At 41.4% G+C, this 23,722-nt stretch overlaps 3 protein-coding genes across 3 annotated transcripts; all 3 read left to right on the top strand.

Moving 5' to 3' along the window:
• Positions 1-350: 350 nt before the first annotated feature.
• LOC308117199 (inter-alpha-trypsin inhibitor-like) lies at positions 351-2,712 on the top strand. Its single transcript, XM_080475918.1, has 4 exons — positions 351-443; positions 642-833; positions 1,521-1,697; positions 1,848-2,712. Exons 1-4 carry the CDS (start codon positions 380-382, stop codon positions 1,892-1,894), a joined length of 480 nt encoding a protein of 159 aa, XP_080332044.1. The 5' UTR covers positions 351-379; the 3' UTR covers positions 1,895-2,712.
• Positions 2,713-3,426: 714 nt separating this feature from the next.
• usp3 (ubiquitin specific peptidase 3) lies at positions 3,427-14,246 on the top strand. The gene is made up of 15 exons (XM_080475889.1): positions 3,427-3,831; positions 4,205-4,265; positions 5,014-5,151; positions 5,836-5,919; positions 6,105-6,186; positions 6,459-6,538; positions 6,919-7,032; positions 7,284-7,397; positions 7,604-7,753; positions 8,364-8,470; positions 8,619-8,699; positions 8,818-8,936; positions 9,059-9,172; positions 11,732-11,799; positions 12,828-14,246. The coding sequence occupies exons 1-15, from the start codon at positions 3,741-3,743 to the stop codon at positions 13,249-13,251; spliced, it is 1,827 nt and encodes a 608-aa protein (XP_080332015.1). The 5' UTR covers positions 3,427-3,740; the 3' UTR covers positions 13,252-14,246.
• Positions 14,247-16,540: 2,294 nt separating this feature from the next.
• On the top strand, positions 16,541-23,381 carry fbxl22 (F-box and leucine-rich repeat protein 22; the record flags this gene model as incomplete). Its single annotated transcript, XM_080475904.1, has 2 exons — positions 16,541-17,112; positions 21,479-23,381. 2 exons carry the CDS (start codon positions 16,541-16,543, stop codon positions 21,825-21,827), a joined length of 921 nt encoding a protein of 306 aa, XP_080332030.1. The 3' UTR covers positions 21,828-23,381.
• Positions 23,382-23,722: the final 341 nt, after the last annotated feature.

The raw sequence follows: 23,722 nt of genomic DNA, 5'->3' as shown, positions 1-23,722 counted from the left end.
ATGGGTAAATACAGAGCTGCTGTTGTAACATACAACAGTTCATCGCCTGCAGGCTGTAGTAGAAACAGTTGGTGTCAGTGACCACATTACTTGTGTGAGTCTAGTTCTGTTAGAGTCAGTAGTCTCTCAGTGGGGCATTTCCTAGCATATTGGTGCCTTGAAACTGAAATTGATTGAAGGCTCTATGTGGTTCCAAAGTGGATCATAGTAAACGCAGTATAGAGAGAAACCTTCTATTGGTGCAATCAGCATTTGTTTCGATTGATTGTGTCACCATCAAGGAAATGTTGGTCTAAAGGTCAGTAGAGAGCACCAACTTCCGCTGTAGTTTACAACCTTCACTCACTCCCTCGAAGACAGCACTGAGAGAAGCAGCAAGATGAGGCACCTTCTGCTCTTGGGGATAGTTTTTTTGACTTTCCACATCGGCCACTCCGTTCCAGGTGTGTGATTTATTGGGCGGGGGGGGTTTGCTCTCTTTTTAAATGCCGCTACATTAAACCAAAGTCTATGGTAGGGGTGTAATGGTTGTCTTACCTGCACAGTGAGTAATTCACCAACAGTTTGTCCCATCGAAGAAATGTTTACTTGACAGCATAAAAATCAACTCAACTGTATGTATTTGTTTTTTCATACCACAGATTTCTGTCGATTAGTATCTGATGCAGGCGAAGGCACAAAGTTCATCTTTGCTGTTTACTATGACCATGTGAATGACCAATGCAGCCCTTTCCTTTACAACGGTGAGAAGGGCAACGCCAACCGTTTTGAAAATGAGAGAGAGTGCATCAGAAACTGTTCGAGCAAAGCGGAGGAGATCTACCCAATGAATGGTAAGAAGGACTAATGCATTTAATGACTGAGGGTTAATTCAGTGAATGACCACTTATCCTATGATATTAACAGTGGTGGACTTGGCTGGTTTTCCGGCCGGGGCGGAGACCTTGAATTGGTTATGATAGAGTTTTATGGCCTAAAGGAGGACATAAAACCTTCTTGATTAAAGCTGCAAGTGAGGAAGAAACCATAGGGACAAGGAGCCACCTACACTGTAAATGCTAACATACAAATTAATGAAAAAAGATCATTTAACCAAACTCAGTTTTTACCTACCTGTTGAGAACACTACTTTTAAATAATTAAGTAGTAATTTGGGGTTGGAAAACATGCTTAACTTGATGTATTTACATAAATTTAGGAAAAATGATTTATTTTCCCAGTGTCCTTTGCTTACCATGGAGCGAATGAATAATGCAATGTAAAGCGTCTTTGAGTGTCAAGAAAAGTGCTATATAAAACCAATGCATTATTCTTATTATGTTGACTTTAATATGAGGAATGACTAAAACTAAAGATAAGCTTTCAGTTACTTTGAGTACTCCAAACTCAAAATGAACAAGTTACCATAATCTAAATTATCAAAGTTGTTTGAATACTTCAAACTCACAAGAAGTAATTTGATCAAATTTACCGTAATAATATGAGCATTATTAATATAATTACCTGTTCATTCTGTGCAGCCACCAAAGCATGTACCTTCAAAAAGGTATTAGGTGGATGTTCTGCCGTCTATTTGAGATACTACTATGACCCAATCCATGAACAATGCAAAAGGTTCTTTTGGACCGGATGTCACGGAAATGGAAACCGATTTTCTGACTACAACAGCTGCAACACCACCTGTGACGGCATCCATGGTGAGCACATATTTCCATTGCCTGTGAATAAAGACAAATATTACTGATTTATTAATAGGTCAACGCAAGTTGTAAATCTATAATGACAACATACCGTGCTGAACACATTTTCAACATGCTGATGTTAACTGCAACTGTTTTGGTTCACAGAGGATGGTGATGAAATGGAGGAGGATGAGCCGGACACCCCCCATTGACAACTTCATCAATTATTAAGCTGAATTACTTTACAACCCCTAATATAAAATGCTATGAAATACGGTGAAATCTTCATTTAAAGTATGTGAAGCACTTTGTGCTACACAAATTGTATGAAAAGTGTTGTACAAATAAAGTTTGATTTGATTTGATATACTTTGCATTTATTATAAAAATATTGGAAAGATTGGTAGCCTTTTCTGTTTTATACTTTACAATTTAAGCTTCTTCTGTCGCCACAGCAAGTCGTTGCAACTTGCACCACAGACTTGGTTAGTTTTTAGGCAGGATGCCTCCTATCTGAATGGTGCTATATAAACTTGCAGGGTTAACTTGCTGGGTGGTATTTCCTAGCACATTCTCGCCTTGAAATTGAAAATTGATTGAAGGATCTACTTAGGTCTACAAAGTGGACCGTATGGTCAGTGGTCGTGGGAAACACTCAGTAAAATACTTAAAGATCTTGTGATTAAGATTAACATTCTTCATGACTTGTCTTAATGTATTTTGTTTTCATTTATTTTGAAGCTTTAATGTATTTTTTAAATTATGATATTTCATTTAGCCCCTGGCTAGCACAGTTGGTAGAGCATGAGACTTGTAATCTCAAGGGAGAGGGTTTGTGTCCCACACCGGGCACCACCTTCCCGTGGGCTGTGATCTGGGTGACAGTGCTCAAACTGCCACCCCTGCCACTCGGAAATGGATAAGCGGGAGAAAATGCATGGATGGATGGATATTTCTTTGTAAAGCACTGTGAATTGCCCTGTATTTGAATGGTAGTCTATAAATAGATTTACCTTTTGCCTTCGCCTTTAAAACTGAGTCACTTTTTTAATGTGTATGTGTCAGTTCCTAACCAATTATAATTTTCACTGACAAATATTGCAAGATCAGACTTGATTAATCTTAAAGGCTATGCTCTATAATGAAAACTATTATTAGTATTACAAGTATTACGATTTTTTAACGTTGTTTATTGGATTTTTCAACAGACCATGATCAAACACATAAGCATATTGTGAAAATTTACTTATGGTAAGGCAATTATAATCACAGTAAAAAAAAAAAAAACACAACAATAGAAAGTGCAAAATAGAAAACAATCAAACAAACCACAGACAGAAAAAACTCCTTAAACAAAATAACAAAACAAACCAAAAGGAAAGAAGAAAACACATCAATAATTAAAAAAAGAAAAGTATGAATATGTTAAGAGGTACGTTGTGTTCAGTTTGCACACCAAATATTCAAAATAAATCATTCATTGTTGAAAGTCGCAGCACTCCCTAACAGAAATATGTTACATCGACGGGCTTTGAAAAGCTTCCAATTAGAAAATCAATGCAATATGTTGATAAATGTCAGCGAGGGTAAATTCATTGAATGTGAACGTAATAGTTTTAAAACGTAGCCGGAAGTATTGTGATGTTACACTCCGATGTTAGCCATCTTTGTATAACGTCACTTCCTTAAATTGAAAACGAAGCCGGAAGTCGCCTGACGTTCCTCTCCGAGTTGTTTCATCTTTGAGTTGGCGCGCGGCCGAGCCGGCACACACTGCGTCACTTCCTTAAGTTATTTCCATTTGTTTGTGGGGAGCGCCGGCAGTTATCTGCTGCCTTTTCCCCACCAGTTAAAACCTCACATCTTTTATCTTACAATATGCCCCGGTGGAAATAGCTGTCGTGACACTTTCTGTAATCCACCGACGTGTTGGAGCGAGCAGCGAGGAATAACGTGCCTCTCGGTCAGCAGGAGTTGCTCCGCTAACGGTGGCTAGCTAGTTCAGGTTAATTGGCTAACTATTGTTAACGGTCCACTTAGACTTTTATTGTTGAACTCATGGAGTGCCCTCATCTGAACTCGAACGTGAGCTGTGCCATCGACTCCTCCAGGCTCCCCGGCGGTCTTCCGTCCTCCTGGTGCTGCAACGGTAAGCTCGGTGACGTCCTCCTTCTCCCCCTTTAACGCGAATAATCAAGACTTCTGGCTCCCGGTTTCTGCTCACACCGCTGGGGTGTGTGTCAGCGGGCAAAGCCGGAGCATTACATCAACTCCGGTGCTCTGATTGGCAGGGTACGTTCTGAAATTGTAATTTGGCGGCAGTTGAGACTGGAACTCGTTGTCCCTTACCCCTGCCTCGTCAGCAGTGGATCTGGGGGCAAATGACAGCGTCCTGGTGCTTTATGTGTTGACTCATTTTATGAAACAAATCTAGCATACAACTATCAATCATTGTATGATAACATGTTTTTTTGGTTGTTTAAAATTTTTTTTTAATAAATAAATAAATCTTTTGTGTGCAGTTTGCAGGTCAAATAAAAGTCCCTGGATTTGCCTTACCTGTCTGACTGTCCATTGTGGAAGGTAAGCTGGTGTTTCTGAATTTGACGACTTAAGTCACATCACACTTCACTGATTACCCATATAAAGACAAGTATTAAGCTGATGTTTAACAGCCTTTGTGTCTTCTTAAATGTAATTTTATTCATTTTTGAAAGTATTTTGGAAAATGGAAACGATTGCTCAGAATTGTCCCCATTTCTTGACTTTATTATTTCTTTTTGTTGTTGTTTTTTACCCCCCACATAATTCAATACATTTCTTTGGCCATAAATCCCATGTCATATGAAATTACAATATTTTATATCCAAAATAAATTTGTAGTCAGACTTGCCAGTGTCCCAGAAGTACAGTAAGGACTGCAAAAGCTTCTAAGTCTATGTCGCTCATCGATCAAGTGTGATCTTCAGTTTGGTTTGGCATCTTGTTTTAATTAAGTTTCTGCATTATTAAATGTGGAATGAGGCATACATTAAAGTCTGAATTTCCCTCCATCTATTGTTTAAGCCACTTTCTTCTGTTGTTGTGGGGTGCTGGTCTACACTCTTGCCGAGTATGGCCAATGGTGGAATATACTCTGGACAGGTCACAGTCCATCACTGGACAAACACAAAGAGACAGACAATCACACGCACATTCAAATACTCCTGCAGTTGATGTAGGGTCATGCTTTTGAAGCCACACCCCTTTTTTATACTCAAATATGTGTAATTATTTTCAGGTACGCTAAGATCAAATGTTGTGTAACATATTGTATTCTTCCTCCATTTAGATATGTCAATGGACATGCGAAGAAACACTTTGAAGAGAGCCAGGTCCTTGGCAGTACTCAAAAGAAGGGGGAGAAACCAGAGAAGGAGCGAACCCATCACTCTGTCTGCATGGACTGCAGTAACTACAGTGTATTTTGGTCAGTGTCTGTCTACAATTTAAAGTCACTGAATCATTTGGTCCAGTGGTTTCAAGCACATGGACCTCGGGCCAGGTTTGGGGAGAGCGACTGCTTAGTAACAGTAGTGGACTAACACAACACCAAAACCCAGAGATCAGTGATGGAGCACTATAAGCACCTTAATACTACCCACGTACCTTGAGCATCACAGACATACTGTGGGTATGAATTTGTAAAAACATGCTTATTGAAGACTGATGTCTGAGGACATGGTTTCATAGATTTTGCACCAGGTAGCATTGTTGAAAATGGGTTACTGTTGAGATTAAGTTTAAACAATATAGACTTTTCAAAAATGTACAAATGCACTAAAACAAGGGGGAAATCTGTACTTGAAGATTATTACGCCACCATTTAACTGGTCCGATCCACGCAAGATCCAATCAGGCTGCATGCGACTCCTGGGCTAAAATGAGAATTAGTCATCCTTCAATATGTTTAATATTTTTCAGTGTGGAGAGAAACAACACACTTTATTCAGTCAGTTTGTAAGAACCTCAATGTTATTAAAAACAATTCCATGTATTATTATGTGGTTAAAGCCACTTTAGCCACACTGTCATCAATAAGTGTCGTCATGTGCTCGTGTATAATTTGTATTTTAGCATTTATAAACCGTGTGTATGTGTGTGTACTTTATAGTTACAGATGTGATGACTTTGCCGTTAATGACACCAGACTTGGTCAGGTTCAGAAAGTGAGGGAACATCTTCAGAGTCTAGAAAAGTAAGTATACTTGCTCAAGCATGAAGTTTCCACTGGCGTTTTCTCTCTTACTCTCTTCATTGCGGTAGCCACGTAATGTAGATAAGATGTGCTTTTTTTATTATAAAGTGTTTGATTTTGCTCGAGAAATTTGAGTAATGACGTATGTATGACATATGTGATAATATGTTGTGTTCTTCTTACAGTCCAGCACTGATGAGTGACAGACAGCGAAAAAGAAAACTCCAAGACAGTCCGGCTCCAGACAGCAAGTTGTTAAAAGACAATGTAAGTGGGGCTTGATAATTGCTATTGTTTTGTGCTGCCCTAAGAGGCACAAAATAAAAAGTTGGCCTTCTGTTTTGAAAACTTGGTCAAATTTTCCTTTGACAAGTTTGTATTCACACTGTGGCTCAGAGCTTCAATTATATGAGTCACGGCTCGTCTTTTATAGGGCCAACCAACTATCAAGACGACTTTAAATGTTAATTAAACAGTTTTGTCACAATGTTTCCAGTCCAATAACTCTCCATGGGTCCACATCTTGATGTCTCTGACAGGACGGGGCAGCTCTAGTTGCTACAGGCCTGCGGAACTTGGGAAACACTTGCTTCATGAATGCCATTCTGCAGTCCCTCAGGTAAGTGGGCTTTGCACTGAGGAGGAGGTATGTGGGTGTGCAACACGACTCAGTAGCTCTGCCCCCGTTGAGCCCGAGCCCCACAAGCAGTCATCCTTTATTAATATAGTCTGGGGCACAGTCGGGGGAATTACAGAGGCTGCCTGGAAACCAGGCGCAGTCCAAGGCCAGGTTTTCCAGCCAGCATGCGGTTCCTTTAGCGAAGCCTAATATAGATGCGTTTCAATATCGCCATTGTTAAGGCTTACACAATTGCATATAAGATAAGTTGATTAGGGAGTAACAACACCAGCGACCTCCAATCACAGCAAAATTAATCAATGTGGCTCCCTGCCTCAGTGAGGCGCAGGACATTTTCTGACAAACTGTTTCTTTGACAGCAACATCGAGCAGTTCAGCTGTTATTTCAAAGAGCTGCCAGCAGTGGCTCTGCGCAGCGGTAAGACGGCAGGAAGGAGGATGTACCACACCCGCAGCCAAGGGGACACCAGTGTGTAAGGTCCTCGTCTGGAGGAGGGGGGATTTGTGGGCATGAATCTGACTATGAAAGAAGCAAGTATTTTATTGGCCAATACTGTTGTGCATGAGTAGGTTTTTTGATCTTGAAGCATTCCGGCTAATTTGGCTGCAGATTTAAAGAAAAGAGCGAGAAACGATGTCCTGCGTTGCAAAAGGCATTGGGTAGGCTTCAGAAACTGAATGTCCGACATGGTAACTCCTTTTTTCTTTCTTTTGTGTTGAGCAGATCTTTGGTGGAGGAGTTTAGAAAAACCCTTTGTTCCCTGTGGCAAGGCAACCAGACCGCCTTCAGTCCAGACTCCCTGTTTTATGCCATCTGGAAAATCATGCCAAGTTTCAGGTATATTGCAAGTATATATATATATATATATATATATATATATAATTGTTTTTTGTTTTTTTTAACTTTGGTACTCTTTTGTTATCCTTAAATTCAGTACCGCATACTCTCCACACAAAACTCTGAAAAGTGCACCACACTAACAAGAGGAACTGCCTGTTCTGAGTTAATATGGAGCTGCAACGTAACACTGTGTTTGTGTACAGGGGCTATCAGCAGCAGGATGCCCATGAATTCATGCGGTACCTGCTGGACCACCTCCACAGGGAGCTCCAGCACGGACGCAACGGGGCATCTCACCCAGTCTCCACCCAGGATGAAATCAGGATCTCCACCACAGAGAGTAAATGCTCCATGTGAGTACATCTGACTGTTTGTGCTGATTTTATTGTACGCGTCGTGTTTTCAGGGATCATGACGGTGTCGGGAAGCTTCCGTTGTTCCGCTAATCAGTCTTATTATTTATTAGGCCCTTTATTTCCTTACTGTTTGATCCAGTAAGTTTTATTTCTATCTGTAAATGTAAGTTTGTTTGTTTGATTAAAAGTAGAATAAGATCTGAACTGTTGTGTTTTGTTTTGCTTAAAGGTGCAGTATATATATAGTTTCAGTCAGGCCACGTCTGTGCTTTACGTGGCAGCAGTGAGTCACTGTCGTACTTAATTTGTCTTTGGTTCAGCTCTTTGGATTTTCGGTCAGATTTTTTTAGCCAGTGTGTTTAGTCAAGGATTTAACAAGATTTATTCAATCTGATATTTTTCATATTGAACTGAAGACGGACTACTTGCTGGTTTCACCAGACTGGAGAAGCGAATGCTAACTCATTAGCATCCTGACTTTAGTGACAGCATATCAGTCGAATGACATCAGTCTTGTGACTTTACCTTAGAATTATTTAAGAAAAGAAATACAGACTAAGTGTAATCACTTGATAGATTCATTTATTTATTTTTTCCTTCTTCACAGAAATGGCACCGCGAGTGTCGTCACATCTATTTTTGGTGGAATTCTCCAGAATGAAGTCAACTGCCTGATATGTGGGACAGAGTCTCGGAAGTTTGATCCTTTTCTTGGTAAGACGTGAGCTTTCATCAACAAATGACTACAAAACGCAATGTTGACAAATCCAGTGAGGTATTTAAATTCAATCACAAATGAAGCAGCATGTAATAAGATGATGCAAGATGTTATATTTCTTCCTTCTTCTTTGTCCTCCATCAGATCTGTCTTTGGACATTCCCAGTCAGTTCAGACAAAAGAGAAGCAAGGACCAGGAGCCAGGGCCAACATGTACCCTGCGTGGTGAGTTTCCCACTAACAGAAGTTACAGTTTGTACTCGAGCTTTCTTTCACAGTACATTTTCATTGTGTAATGCCGAAAGTGTATTGTGTGATTTCTTTTATTTATTTATTTATTTAGACTGCTTATGGAGCTTCACTGACCTGGAAGAACTGGATGAGACAGAGTTGTACTACTGCCACAAGTGTAGGAAGCGACAGAAATCAACAAAGAAGTTTTGGATCCAGAAGCTGCCAAAGGTAAAGCAGCGATTCTCAAGTCTTTCATTAGATTGTCTTCATTTACTTCCATAGTAACTTGGGAAAACGGTGTTCTTTTTGGTGTAAGTAGTGTTTCTTTGTTTTTATTTCTGTATTTCTAGGTTTTGTGTTTGCACCTGAAACGATTCCACTGGACGGCCTTTCTGAGAAACAAGGTTGATACCTACGTCGAATTTCCACTGACGGACCTGAACATGAGGGGCTATTTACTAGAGGTGAGTCCAGAGATCACACAGGTGCTTTTCCTGGAACTTCTCCATACGGTATTAAGATGTTGTTCTACGGGCAAGAATGACGCCCTGGTGGTCAAATGAGTTAAATCTTCACCATACATGTAGGGCTATCCCAATACCAGACTCTTACTACACAATCAACAGAAAGTCAAACGGGTGCAAAGTGTATCACAAAATCCACCTTGAAGTTTTTTTGAGTGTTTTAGAATTCAATATTTCAAAGCTTCCCAGGTGAGACAAGAAGGCCAATGTCTTTGTATTAGCCAGTTGGTTACCACAGCACGCGAGCTTAGCATGATCAAGTAAAACCTCCACTGGTCTCCACCCAGCCAGCCTCCATCGTACTACAGCCACTGCTGACCCTCTCCAGCTATCAAGGCGCGCCATCGATTAGCTTGATGTAATCGCTATCGACTGATGGGTTTCGTTTGTGGTAGTATGAGACTTCTCACCGCAGCGTGGACTCCAGACGGGAGTGAGGACTTTGCAGTCGTCTTCCAAAGCAGCTCAGGTGCAGTGTAATCAGAAGCATGACTGCAGCACAGGCCGAAATGTCCGAACCAACCAACCAAACACAGGATGTCACCGGCGTTCTCACAGCACTTCTTTGTTAGTGTGTGCAAAAGAGGAATTCCTGCCACTGTTCACACATTATGCATTTTGTAAACACCTAGGAGTTCTCATATGGTGAAACAGTAGCCACCATAATCCCATGAGCACACTCCAAGTGTGTGATGTTTATGTGTGTTGTGAAAGCACCCAGTGTGGCCTTTGTTTACATTTGTTGGCGTAATGTTGTTATGAAAGCAGTTGGACCAATCTGACCCATTGGTAAACTCATTTATTTAATAGAGATTTTTTGTTTGTTTGTTTTAGTGAGTTTTTGTAATTGTGACTTTAGTTTTTTTTAGGCTTTGGTTTGAACCAGGGATCCACCCCACACACGTGAACTCACTCTGAAATGAAATGAAAAGCCTTCAGAAGTTGGAGGTGGAAACTTTGCACATATCAGAGGCGAGAGGTGCTGTCTGTATTCAGTTTTAGGTGGGAATAGGCCTGAATACTGAGCTACACGGGCAGCGCCCAAGGTTAAATATTTTTTTGTATATACATATATGAGGCCCAGATTAGAATCTGGCCTGATTCGCAAACCAGCCGTCTCAGATTGTAAATCCATGTTGAACTTAAAAGACTTCAAGAATCATTCCTAAAAACTTAATTTGGTTATAAAACAGTTGATGAACATGTTAATTATTAATAATGAAAACTATGTAATAATGTACAAATGGAAAATAATCTACAAATAAATGAACAAGAAGTGCTAAACAATTATATTATTGTAGGCAAGTAATAGGTTAATAATTAAATGTTACTGAATGTTGGGAAAGTGGTACAATTAAATAAGTTTTAATGCTTCCCATCAATTTACAGACATAAAATTTTATATTATAGGAGTAAAAAAAAAAAAAGCTTTTGTCTAACTGGTGATGTAATCGAACATAAACTTGCATCCACTGCTTGTAGATCTATAAACACAATAAAAACCATTTTGTTTGTAAGCGATCACTGTGTTTTGATGACTGGACTAAAACTGTATTGTGTTTACATTGATGTTTGCTTTTTATACCGAGCAAATAGAATCAATTATTAACAGTAATGGCCAGTGTTGCTGCAGGAGCAGCTCTAACAGATGCATTATTCATTGTTTGAATCGCCGGGTGGCACCTGCATTAGTGGCTTGGTGATGGATCTCCTGCTGGCCGTCTGGGAAACTGCGACTTCATTCTGTGGCTTTGCGAGACGTCCTGACTGCTGATGCACACCTGTTTCTGACTCAGTAGAAGATTGTCGGATGTTCAGGGGAGCAGCAGACTCGGCATTAATACCCTGAGATAGGATCTCGACGGTTATGCACCAAAATCATGAGACTATTGCTACTTGAAGTTCAGAATATAACTCTTTATGCCCGTAGCCTGCAGAGGGCGCTGTATTACAGCAAGTCTGTCTGACAACTTAAATAATCATGTAAGGCTTTTCAAAACCAAGGTTACCAAGATGAAGCAATCTACTCTAATAGGATACATATATACATTCAAAACAAATAGATAATGAATGAAAACTTGATTAAAGCTGTGGGAAATATGAGAAACCAGTAACAAAGGAAGCCAACTTTGTCTAATTAAGAACCGGTAGTACGGAACCTGAAACTGTCTTTAATTTGTTATATTATTATGTTATTCTCCGTTAATTACATTCCCTGAAATAAATCCTCCAAACAGGTTTTCTATTATCTGCCTGGTGGTTCAGTGTTTACATGTCCTCTTGCTTACGACATCCATAACTGTGATGGTCAAATATTGTGAAGAAGTGACGTAACAAGCGTTGGACCCTCTGCCTGCATTCAGGGTAAACTAGTTTGACTTTCATGTTTTTGTTGGTCCGGCTGTGACCAGCGCCTGCCTCTGCCTCTGCCTCTCATAAGGGCTGAACATGTCTGAGTATCATTTCAGGGGTGATTTTTAAAAATGTTTCTGTTTCCAGCCAGAGAACTCGATACCAGGGAGTTGTCTGTACGACCTTGCTGCTGTAGTCGTCCATCATGGCTCTGGGTAAGTCGTTGTTCCATATATTTCAGGCTGCAATTATTTTGTTGGAGAAAATAATCTTATCAAATGACAATCCGGGTTTATATTTGTTCTATAGTTTCTATAGCCTGATGTACTGTGTAATGTAATGCTGGTTCTCAGTGCATCACATTTAGTTGTTTGGTATCAGTTTGGTGTGTACGGGGCTGTCGATTAGTCGAGGTGCCCACACACACAGCTTTGCAGGTATTGGATATTTACAGAATACATGTGTTATGTGGTAGCCATAGCCTCTCTGTTGTTAGTTTGGAGATAAATAAAAATAAAAAAAAAATTGCTGATCATAAAAATAGAGATAATCATTAGAATATTGAACAAAGAGCATAAAGCCCGACCACTTCACTCAATAAAACACAACTCGCTCATACTCGAGGCACTTGTCCGATGAAAACCTGAGAGGATCAAATGAGATATCCGAGACGGATAAAAGTCTGATCAATAGTCATTACCTCTGGGTTTGAAAGTAATCTTAAATTGCTGTGTGAGGATCTATTTCGCACTTACAGCCACTTTTAGCCGCGTCAGCCATGTTTGACGATAGTTCGCAGGTTTTAATCCTCAGAATTTATTTTCTGACGGTGGTTAATGTTATTTTGTATAAGAAACTCCACCAGATGAAATCTTTATATTTATGTGTGTGAGTTCCGGCCTCCTCCAGTAGTTGACAGTCAGTCAGTCACTCAGCCACCCAGCCACTGAACAATTCAGATCCAATTTGATCAGGGAGCCTCGTGGACAGCTGCAGTTTAAAAATTCATGCAGCCACTAAATGCTGAAAGGCATTAGGCTGAGTCCTTGAAAATGCAATTAGAGGTGCCAAGAGTCAAAGGGCTGCAGTTTCACTTTTGGCCTCTAAGCAGCAGTGTTGCACTGATGATGATGATGATGATGATGAGTTGAATCCATTTCTGTTCCTTCAGCAGAAATAAATGAGTTCTTGTAAGAAGCCAGACGGCAGTGTGATATAGATGTGTGTTTGTGTATTTTCACAGGGTGGGATCCGGGCATTATACGGCTTATGGCAGCCACGAGGGCCGCTGGTACCACTTCAACGACAGCACAGTGACCCTGACCAGCGAGGAAGCAGTGAGGAAGGCCAAGGCCTACATCCTCTTCTACGTGGCGAGTACTGGCCAGGTGGCCTCAGACAAAATGGCCACAGATATCCCTGCAGCGGACACCGCCACTATGGACAGTGTCTATTCAGAGGTGGTTACTCGGGACACGGCGGCCTCAGACATTACCCTGACGGATGCCGCAGCCTCACACATCAACGCACTTGACGAGAAGGTCGGTGCTGCAGATGGGAGCGATGACATGGCCGACCTGGACGAGACCGATGCGACGTCAGTGGAGGCTGGAGCTTCAGTCGAGACGGAGGAAACTCACCCGGCCATGCAAACTATTGCACAGTGACTTTAGTTCCCTGCCTCTGACCAGCGTGTCACTTCGTCTTGGTTTCACCTCAGCCACGTTTGTCACAGTGCTGATTACTCAAGTTTTTCACATCCAAGAGATTTGTTGTTTCTGGCCGGCTTGACCACATCCAGTACAGGTTGCTGCCCGATGGCTATGTTTAGTGTGACTTTCTACATTTTATTTTTCCAGATTCACGATTCGCAGTAGTCCTGTGTGTTTTTAGATTCCAGCGGTGAACGTTTGGAGTAAAGAAGGAAAGCTTTTAGCCTTGGAAAAAACCTGGGCTGGTCCACTGTTTAGTCTAGACTGACGAGATGTACGGGGTCAAGACTCTGTCAGTGTGACAATATTTGGCATCTTTATAGTTTCACTGTTTTTGAAGTTTTCTCTCTGCGACCTCGTCAAAACCTCAGTTGTGTTTTCCAGTTATTAGCAGCGACTGTAGGAAGTAATGCATGTGATTGAGGGCCACTCTGTACAGATTTAGAGACCAACTTCTTGGCCAGAGTCAGTGGAGAGGAAGTGATCATTATCGACTAGTTTGGTCTGTGTTGTGCTGCAGTATCTTTTAACCTTTTTATGTTAATCAGAAAAGGCCAAACAGGGGACCTTTTAATAAATTGTCTTTTTAAAATGTTGCTCACGTATTGTGAACATAGCAAAATACAAACTGATTTTTTTTCCTTTTCCAGTGTGTGTGTTGTGATGTTTGTGTTTAATCAAGATATAACAGTCAGAAGGGAAACAAAGGCTCTCTAGATCTACTTACTGGTTATACTTACATGCTTATTTTTTTCCATGATATAGTTGAAACTATGAAACCACTGTATATGTTAGATTTATCACATAAAAACTGAACTACGTTAAGTCTATTTGGGTTTTTCTTAATGATTTTCTTAAGTCAAATGGACAGTACTTAAATGATAGATTCCATGAAGTCGTGCAGTTGATTTTACTTTTTTAAGATTTCAAATTAAATGATTGAAACAGGTTTGTACGTTGTGTAAAAATAACTGAAAATATTTTTTTTTTTTTGTACTACCTTTTTTACGATTTTTTTTTTTATCCTTTTTGTGAGAAAACCTAATTACTTTTTTTTTTTTTCTGTAAGCTGAATAGTAAATTAATATGTATGATCATATGAAAAGGAGACATTCTGTTTGGCTGATTGTTTTCCATGTTCTATAGAACAAATATTTTGTCAGGGAAATCGTCAGCAGATCCCAACTTAATCAAGAATATCTTTTCAGGCTTTGCTCTATTTAACCAAACAAAAACATATTTTTATTACTCGCAGGCGTCTCCGCTTAGAGGATGTCTTGGATATCACACTTTGGATTTGTAAACTGAGCACGCCACATGTGTCATCTGAAGCACATGTTAGAAACTAGTTTCTTGTAATTAGATTTATTTTTTTTTTTTTTTTAAAGTGGACACATGCACAGCAGAAGCGTCACTGTTCATGCAGTGCGCCCAGTAAAGTCCTTACAGTAAACAGCCTTTGATGTGTCTGAGAAAGCAAGTTTTTAAGCAGCCCCCACCACACACACGGCGCTCCCCCCAGGACACGTGCCAGTCAGTGAGCCTGCTCGCTCTGGCAGGAACAAGCCCTCCTGTATGCTGAGGAACAGCTGCTCTTCATCGCCCGCTCACAGGTGGCTGTGAGCTCGCTACTCTGTCCCCATTAATAACACAAGTGACTCCTTTTCTCCCCGCTCCTCATCCTCATCCTCATCTTTCTCTTTCAGTCCAGATCGCAGCTGCTAATAATAAGCTGGTATGACTTTGTGGGATCAGAGATCTGCGTAAGGACAGGATGATGCGGTGAGTCACAGAACTGTGTGATCACACTCCTCACGGTGGCATTTCCCAATATCCTGCACATTTTAGTGATCAGTGATGACGAGTGGAAGCAGGATGTATCTCATTAGAAGGCATTTCCATTCTGCCATTTTCAGGATGCCCTCGCCGCTGCAGTTGAACAAACGCTCAATGAGTCAGAGTATGTCGTTTGCCTCCAGGTGAAGGCCTGCGTCACTCTCATTGTGGTCGAGACATTCGCTTGTGGGAAGGTTTCCAGGTTGGGTTTGTTGTTGATGCTTGGCTTTTCAAGTGACTTCAGTGTACTCAATGGGGAGCTTAAAGTCCCCTTAAAGTGTGCCATGATGTCATCCTGTGAGCTTTTCAGTTTGTGAAGAACAAATTGTTGAATATTTTCAAAAAGGAGACTCGGTATATTGCCATTATTATAACCTTTCAATCAGTTTATTTAAGCACATTATTGCAAGTGTGACACATAAAATGAACTAAACTTTAGTGCAACAGTTGGGCAGTTGCAGACTATAACAACTTAAACAGATATTTCAAATTGTAGCTCTTCAAACGCATAGAAAAACACTTCATTGTATTCACAATCGTATTGTGGCGGACCATTTGCTGTTTTATTATTATCCTAATCCTTGTTTGCTCTATCAGCATCCTTACAACAACAACATTTACAGTGTCTGTGCTTCATATTTGTGCCTTGGATGTTTTTACTCGTAAGTAAAGTTAAGTTACCTCAGATGCTCTTCCAGTTCTTCTTTCTACCTCATTGAATAATAATGACTGTGAAAGCAGACCTTGCATATTAAAGTACACATATATCACTTTGCATGGTGAAGGCGTTGGAACTCGTCAGAGGCAGAAAAACAAAATGCAAGAAAATGCTCAAAGTCGTGACAGAATTCCACTTGGAATCACAGTAAATTGATACGTTGCAGAATGTCACATCAGCAGAGCAAGAATGTTGCTCAGCCTCGTGAACCTTTGGTGAAACTACACGTGGAGCTGCCATGCTCAACATCCACACAACAATCACTAGATAATGCAACACATTGTTTTGGCACTTGTGCTCAACAGATGAACGAATGTTGTGCAACAGTCGGGCGACAGTTTTGTCAGACAATTGAGAGTTTAAGCCCTCTGAGACAGATTTGCAAATGAAATCAATGTTCAACATTCATGCAACATGTTTGAGGCTTTGTGAGGAAATTAAAAAAAAATTTATTTGCAGTTACTCAGTTTCTGACTGGACTGAAGTCCTTTTGAGTCCAGCTGGTAACTGATCATAGTAACTCGGGACCTGCAGTATATTTTGAAGAATCATGGTTGTTTCTGTACACGGTGTCAAGGTGTTTCTCTCTTCATGTGCCTGCCAGTGTCCATCTCTATTGGAGAACTAGGCCAGCGCAGTGTAAACATCTGGCTCGGAGTAGCGCTTGCTGCCTGTTGAGAGCCATGACAGATGGAAAGGGAGCGTATGGCTCAAACGCTTCCATCTTGGACTGTGCCGCAGTTGTCTTCCCAAAATAGCCTGCATTCTCCGGCCTTATATGTGCAGGCCTTCAGCGAGTGCCTGAGGGGGCATCATGTATCTAGGCCACACAATACGGGCTGTGGGCTCATTGTTGCAGCCTACCAGCAGGCCTGTCGCTGCCCCGGGGACGAGGGCTCTCTTTTCGCCTTGGGACACCTCGCCATGCATCTCACCCAGCTCAACCGGGAGTGTCTCCTGCACCTTTTCTCCTTCCTGGACAAGGACAGCCGCAGAAGTTTGTCTCGTACCTGTCGCGGGCTGCGTCAGGTCTTTCTGGACCCGTGCCTCTGGAATGTACTCCACTTCAGCTCCCCTTGTCAGCTCAGGAAGGACAACTTTATACTAGGACCGTCGTTGCGTTACTTGACTATCTGCTGGTACTCCAGCAGGGTCCTGCAAGTGTGCAACATTGAGGACTGGCTGAAGACCTCGTTTCAGAAGGACATCTGTAGCAAACATGACAGACTGGTCAGCACTTTTCTGACTCATGTCTGTCACATGTGAGTGTCTGTGTGTGGTATTCCTTCGCTTTGTTGTCTGTTCATCAATGGCTACTGACAAAGGATTTTCTCTAGGCAAGGCAGCTCTGTTCATACGGCACATTTCAGCAACAAAGCCATTCAAAGTGCTTTACGCCAACAAACGCGGGCATTAATGGTCAGGTTATGGCGATGAAACAAACCAACACCGGCTTGAAATAATAGCATGTTGTAGTTAATGCATTATGATCCAAAGTAACAGTCTGTGACAGTCTGAGTGGTTTTAAACTCGCATCAGTTCATTGGCCACAGCCAAAGGTGGTGATTCTCAGTTTCTGTGGCCTTTAGTGTGCATGTCCCCTGAAACCAGTATGGATTTGTTGTATCCATGTTCCCGCGGTTACAAGCATGGTTGCCATCTACTGTTCAGTTTTGGGTCACGCAGTTACTAAAATAATCGGACTCCCACTGGACTCCACAACAGTAGTTTTTAACAGCTTGTGGCGAGTGCCTCCCTTTGACCCCTCTTGTGGGCTTGTTGTAGCCGGCGGCCTACATGTTTAACATTCCTGCTCCAGCTGAAGGTAACATTAACATTGCTGTGGCTTCACCTGTGTCGTCTGCGTTCCTGTTTTCTTTAAATCGCATGTGTCTTTAAGATTAGTAGACACATTTTGGGGAGGGGGTTTCCAGTGTCGGTCACACCCACCAAAAGCAAACAAAGTGCTTCTCATTTAGAGACACATGACTTAGTCAAAGTGCCATGTTTAGCTGCAGGCAGCGGGGAACAGGATCATTAGAAACAGATGGTGCATCCGGAGCTGGCTTTAGAGACAGAAAAATGACACATCTGTGGGATATGAGGCTGATTCTATTAACTAACATAACTGTGGTCACATATCAAATTATATTTACTGAGTGACGTGACGGTTGGATTTGATGGGTCACTGCAACGTGCTGTCTTGGCTGTTGGCCTCGTGTGCGTGGCCGGCTTCAGGCAGGAGTCGGCCCGGAGAGGCGTAATGAGGTCTCTGGATAATTTCTTCAAGGCAGCCAGTAATAACCGTTGATACGAGGGAGCGAGGCCACCGCAGCTGGCCGGGATAGGAGGAGGAGGAGAAAGAAAGGTGGGGGGGGGGGGTTGGCTCAGTGGAGTGTCGTATGACCCTGTGAGGATTTCCTGTATTGTGAAATACGAGAGGTAAAGACATGAGAGCTGCGGGATGAGTCCAAACTGGAACCACCCACTTTGTCTGGGGCTGGTCTCTCGGTGCCCTGGAGGCACACTCACTGCATACTGATAAACCCTCCCAAATTGTCTGAGGCAGAAGGGAGAGCGAGTGCACGTGACAGAGTGGGAGGGGCCGGAGAGGAGCAGTGGGGGTGATAAAGAGCGATTTGGCCAGAGATCCTCCCAGTCAGCTGCGTTCCTGAGATTTATGCAGGCAGGTGGAGCCTACAATTGGCTCTTTGTTGCTGTTGGAGGAATAAACATGTGCGTCTGTCTCTGCCCGCCTCTTCCTGGATAAGAATCCAAGCAAACTCTGACGCCAAGCACATGTCTATCTGGGTTTTTTTTTTTGTTGTTTTTTTTTTTTTTTATCTCCATGGAAAAAAACTATAAAACATAGCATGTCTTCTGGCCCCTGTAAACTGCCGTTTGCACGGCAGTTCTCCTCAAAAGGGAGATTACAACAATGAGTCGGTTCTTAAGAAGTCGGTTTTGATCGTCTCGTGGCCACGGTGCTGGAATTACACAACATTTATTAGCATGCTCTACATGGCATGTCGTGTGGGTTGCACAGTGGGTGGCATAAGGAGCTTTGGCATGAGACTGCATGTTTAAACATTTCTGAATAGATTCAGTCCAAACTTTGACACACACCGTTTGGCTCAATTGATAGTTTCTCCTACAAAATGAGAACAAGCACATGTTGGCCTGTTATTTAAGTTACTGCACACTTTATGGCTTCAACTTAAAAACTTTGAGCTCATTGCTGAAAACCCTACTTGAATGTAAAAAAAAACCTGAAGACTTCTAGAAATGAATCGACCCTGTTTGATGCTAATCCTGAAAGGGCGAAAAGAGATTAACAATACGACTGAAGTCCTTTTAGAGTTCACGTGATCGTTTGATCCATCAAAATGATTGTTAAGAAACCAAACGGGTCATTTGCAGCGACGACTACAAGTTGTTGATGTGGCGGTCTGCATGTGCTCAGAAAACACCAGGCTGCCCTCTCACTGCTTTTTTTTTTTTTTTTATAATGTGACCTACATGATGGTACAACGAACAGAGGGAGGGAACCAGGGGGCGGGGCTTCCGTGGTGGCACCTGCCCTCTGCCCTCAAATCAGCATCGGTGTTGAAGTCACGTTAATCATTGCGTAAAGATGCCGCCCACCATTGTTTCATAAACCTCAAACCTGAAATTAATTGACTGGATTCACTATGACCTAGATTCCACTTTGAGGATCTTTCTGTTTGTTAAAAAATAAAACAAAACAGAACAAAAAAACAAGTAAAATAAATATTACCTTGTGTAACATTTGGGGGCCTTTTTGTGTGAATTTGGCATGTTCTCCCTGTGGGTGTAGTCATTTCTTCTACTTTGCTCCCACAATCTAAACACATTATTATATCTATGTACCTTATTAGTGACTCTAAAATGTGCATAGGAATGAATGTGCATGTGTGGTTGTCTTGTGTCTCTGTCTTTATCCTGTGGACGGGTGATCCTTCCAGGGTTTTCTCTACGTTCATATTCCAATCCCCACGACGCTAATATTTGGATGAAGCCGTATAAAAGACGGATGGATGGAAAACTATTAGTTACTTTCTCTGGTCAAATCAAAAAGGTCCATTTTTAATTTGAAAAAAGGACTTTGATGTGTTTTTTTTTTTTTTTCTACGTTCCTGCTTGTAGGAAGTTAAAGCTGGAGAATGTTGACAGATATTAGTAATAATAATGGAAAACATCATTTACCATTCAGCAGTCAAGAGAATAATTGAAATATTCTACATAAGTTGACTTGACATTTTATGCTTCTTATAAGTCACATCTGTGTATCATATAATAAAAAATGGTCAATCTATTAGTGAGACATTTAGAGAAATTTAGAAGTAGAGATGATGAAATATAGGTGAATTTGATTTATTTGATTATTTTCAACAGATTCTCAACATTAAAAAAATGCCACATAAGAGTTTATTAAAAATTTGTAGTCATTTTAGGATAAAATATATTTTTTTATTTATATATTTTCAAATATTAAAATATTAATGTGCCTCCAAAATAACAGTGCATGAGTGTGTTAGGAATTAATAGTTGTTATTTTTAATTAGGTTATATTTAGTTTAGAACAACACAAAGAAGAGAGGGGAAGAGTGCCCTGAGAGGGCGGATTATATAACAAAGGTGTTTTTCTGTTTGTTTTTTAAATCGGTGTGATATACTTCCATTCCCTTCACTCCGTTTCGTATCTGCGCTCTGTTGAACCTCGCCGCCATTAGACTGCAAATGAATCCAAATAGAACGGTCTCCTATTAGCTTAATGGTCCACCTCCTCTTAATTTTGTTAATGTCAATACAGTGCAATCACAGCTGCCTGATAAAGCCCATGCAGCGGGGCACATGGATCGACTGTGCTCCTGCGTGTTCAGGGGTTACTGGGGCAAAACCCTCAACACTTGCAGGCAATTGGAATATGTTTGGCTCACATGTGGCAAAGTGGTAAGATTACGTAACTCTTTATGTAATCTTCCGTGAACGTGAATGACACCCCGATCTGCTGCCATCTGAACGTTTCTGCCAGCTCCGTGCTGCCGGCCTGCCAGTAGGTTGCGGTGCACTCCAAATACTGAGTAGAAACGTGTAGTAAATACGTGCAATTCACAGGAACATTGGATTTTCAGTCCGAGAGGTTTGCGTCTAAAGAAAGTACTGAAATGTTGTGTACTTGTTATGCTGTTATTCATCAAACATCCTGTAATTGTTACATGCAATACTCCCATACCGCATGTATTCTAAAAGCCTTTCAGAGAGCGGAAACACAGTATGCCCCCGTGGGGGAGTTGGCTAAGAAAAGACGCTTTGGTCGAGGTATTTAAGTGCTCTGTCACTATACTGATCATGTTGCCACCTCTTTGTGGTTTTGTTTACCCGACTTCTATGTACGGCTCGGCTCAAGTCCCCGAATCCAAACACTTCTTTTTGTTACCTGAGTTTTTGAGAATCCACTGGACACACGCCAAAGGCTCGTCTTTGCTCAACCTGTCTAATCTCCTACAATACTATATGGTCTGCTGAGTAAAAATGCAAACAGGCTTTTGTTGTCCATTGTGTGTCACTCTTTATTAACAACTCTTGATGCTTTGTCTACTGCAGGTGCCCCAATCTGCTCTCACTGACACTGTCTGGCTGTGGACACATCACTGACCAGGATGTGGCCTCCGTGCTGCGGTGCTGTAGGAAGCTGCGCTGCCTCCACCTGGAGAACTGCGTCCGCGTCACCGACGGCAGCCTGCAGGCTGTGGTGGCTCACGGGCAGAATCTGGAGGTGGTCATGGTGGACTTCTGTCGGAACATCACTCAGACGGGGCTGCAGAGCTGTAGGGAGATGAGGCCGGCCGTCCAGCTGAGCGCAGAGAAAAGCGCTGATATGATCCCAGACAGCAAGCCGGAGGAGAGGCTGCCGCTCCGCAGGGCGCTGCAGAAAGTCCTGCAGTTTTCCTGAGGGACGTGCCTGGCATCGTAACGCACAGGGACCACAAGAAAGAACACCTTTACAGCGTACTCCCTTAAGAATTTACCAAGATGCTTTTGTTCCTTTTTTAGATTTACAGATGTGTTTTCATACTTTTTTTCTTGACATGTTGATGGTGAAAGGTTGTGAGGTGCTGTAGTGTTGTGTTGCCTCACAGTATAAATCCCCAGTGAGGCACAAAGGCGTTCCTTTTGAAGTGTTTGCATATTTATTATTTGCCTTTGTGGAGTTTTTAAAGGTATTCCAACCAAAGAAGAAGTACACTCCATGTATTGCTATTCTTTTTGTGCTGATGGTAGAAGCTGGAGTTTCTCTAGCTTTTGCAAGTTTAGTGAATCCAATGATGTTAAAGTTACAGATACTCCAGTTTCTTCCCTTAATTCAAATACACACACACAGGAGCTTTATTGGTGATTCCAAATTAGCTGTAGGGTTATGTTGGGGATGTTTTTAATGCCTCTTTGTGCTACAACTGTGATGCACCAGTGACCTGCTGGGTTAGACTCAAGCCTTTTTAGTTTAAGTCTTTTTGCTTTTAATAAACACTAAGTAGCTTTAATCCGTCCGTCCGTCCATCTTCTATACTGCTTCAACAAACGTAGGGTTGGGGCAGAGTGTACCCTGGACAAGTCACCAGATCATCACATTAACTGAGTTATAAATTGAGCTTTAATGAAAGTGCATTGGCCATTCTTCATGTGTTGACGCTGAAATTATTCAATTATACATTTGCTTATGAAATGAGTTTGTCAAGTTTGGAGAGAGAGAAAAAACCAACCTTTCTTTTTGATGCCACTCGTTCATGGCAGGGAACAAAAATGGGCAGAAACTAACATATTTGTGTTTTATGAGAGATTATGGACCAAAGTATTTCCAGAGTGAGACCAAGTGTCAAGCAGCCATTGGATAGTACTCGTAGTTTCTGCTTGATGCTAAGAGACTCCTACTTGTCAGATGTCAGGTTGTCTTTTTTTTGTTTTTTTGTCAGGTCTAATTTACTGTGCAGAGATTACCGTGTCATACACCAAGTCAGCTCATTTCCTCAGGAAACTGTGGAGTGCACTCATCAGAACTATTTTATTCCAAAGATAAATTTTTTCCTACTAGTTTTAGACGATTTTAATAAAATGTCACAAGTGCCTCCTTTGAAAGAACTGCGCACCGTACAAAAGAACAAGAGGTGCAGGGTTGTCACGTCGGCCCAGGAAGAAGGGTGCTCCCACTGAAAGAAGCTATGAGTCCGAGCTGTGATTGCCATCTTGTTATGTAAGACTACAGCACATGAAAGTAGGTTGATTAGGTGTGTCAGTCTGCGAATGCCACGTGACAAAAAAAAACATCCCAGGCTGCTGCTGTTGATGGGTACTTTCTGTCCCATGACGTCTTTGCTAAAGAATGACCAAAGAATGAATGAATGAAAATGATCATGGACAGGTAGACACTATCATACGCGCCCAGTTAAAGTATTCCTCATTGCTTCATTTGATTAACCTGTAGCTCAGTGTGAGGCATGTGATCCAATTTAAAAAAAAAAAACAACCCTACAGGTAGATTCAAGTGAAACAAAAGAATATTACAGAAATTACACTTAAATCTTTCTCATGCGTGTAATTTGTAAGGAAATTGGGAGAGATTTCTCTTTACCCAGAATCCCTTATTTCCTGCTTTATTTCTGAGAATCGTACTTAAGGTACATAAAAAAACAATTTATTTTTTGCTCAAAACACATTTTTATCTCTGATGTATTTTAAATGTCGCTGTAAAATTATAATGTATCCCATCAGATGTTGCCAACAAAATATTTGCAAATGTGATTCCAAAGGAAGTCCAACATCAAACAAAATCCGCTACTTACATACTGTAAA

The sequence above is a fragment of the Lipophrys pholis genome (assembly GCF_963383615.2).
Source record: "Lipophrys pholis genome assembly, chromosome: 11".
Taxonomy (NCBI): Eukaryota; Metazoa; Chordata; class Actinopteri; order Blenniiformes; family Blenniidae; genus Lipophrys; species Lipophrys pholis.
This window is presented reverse-complemented; position numbering and strand designations above follow the sequence as displayed.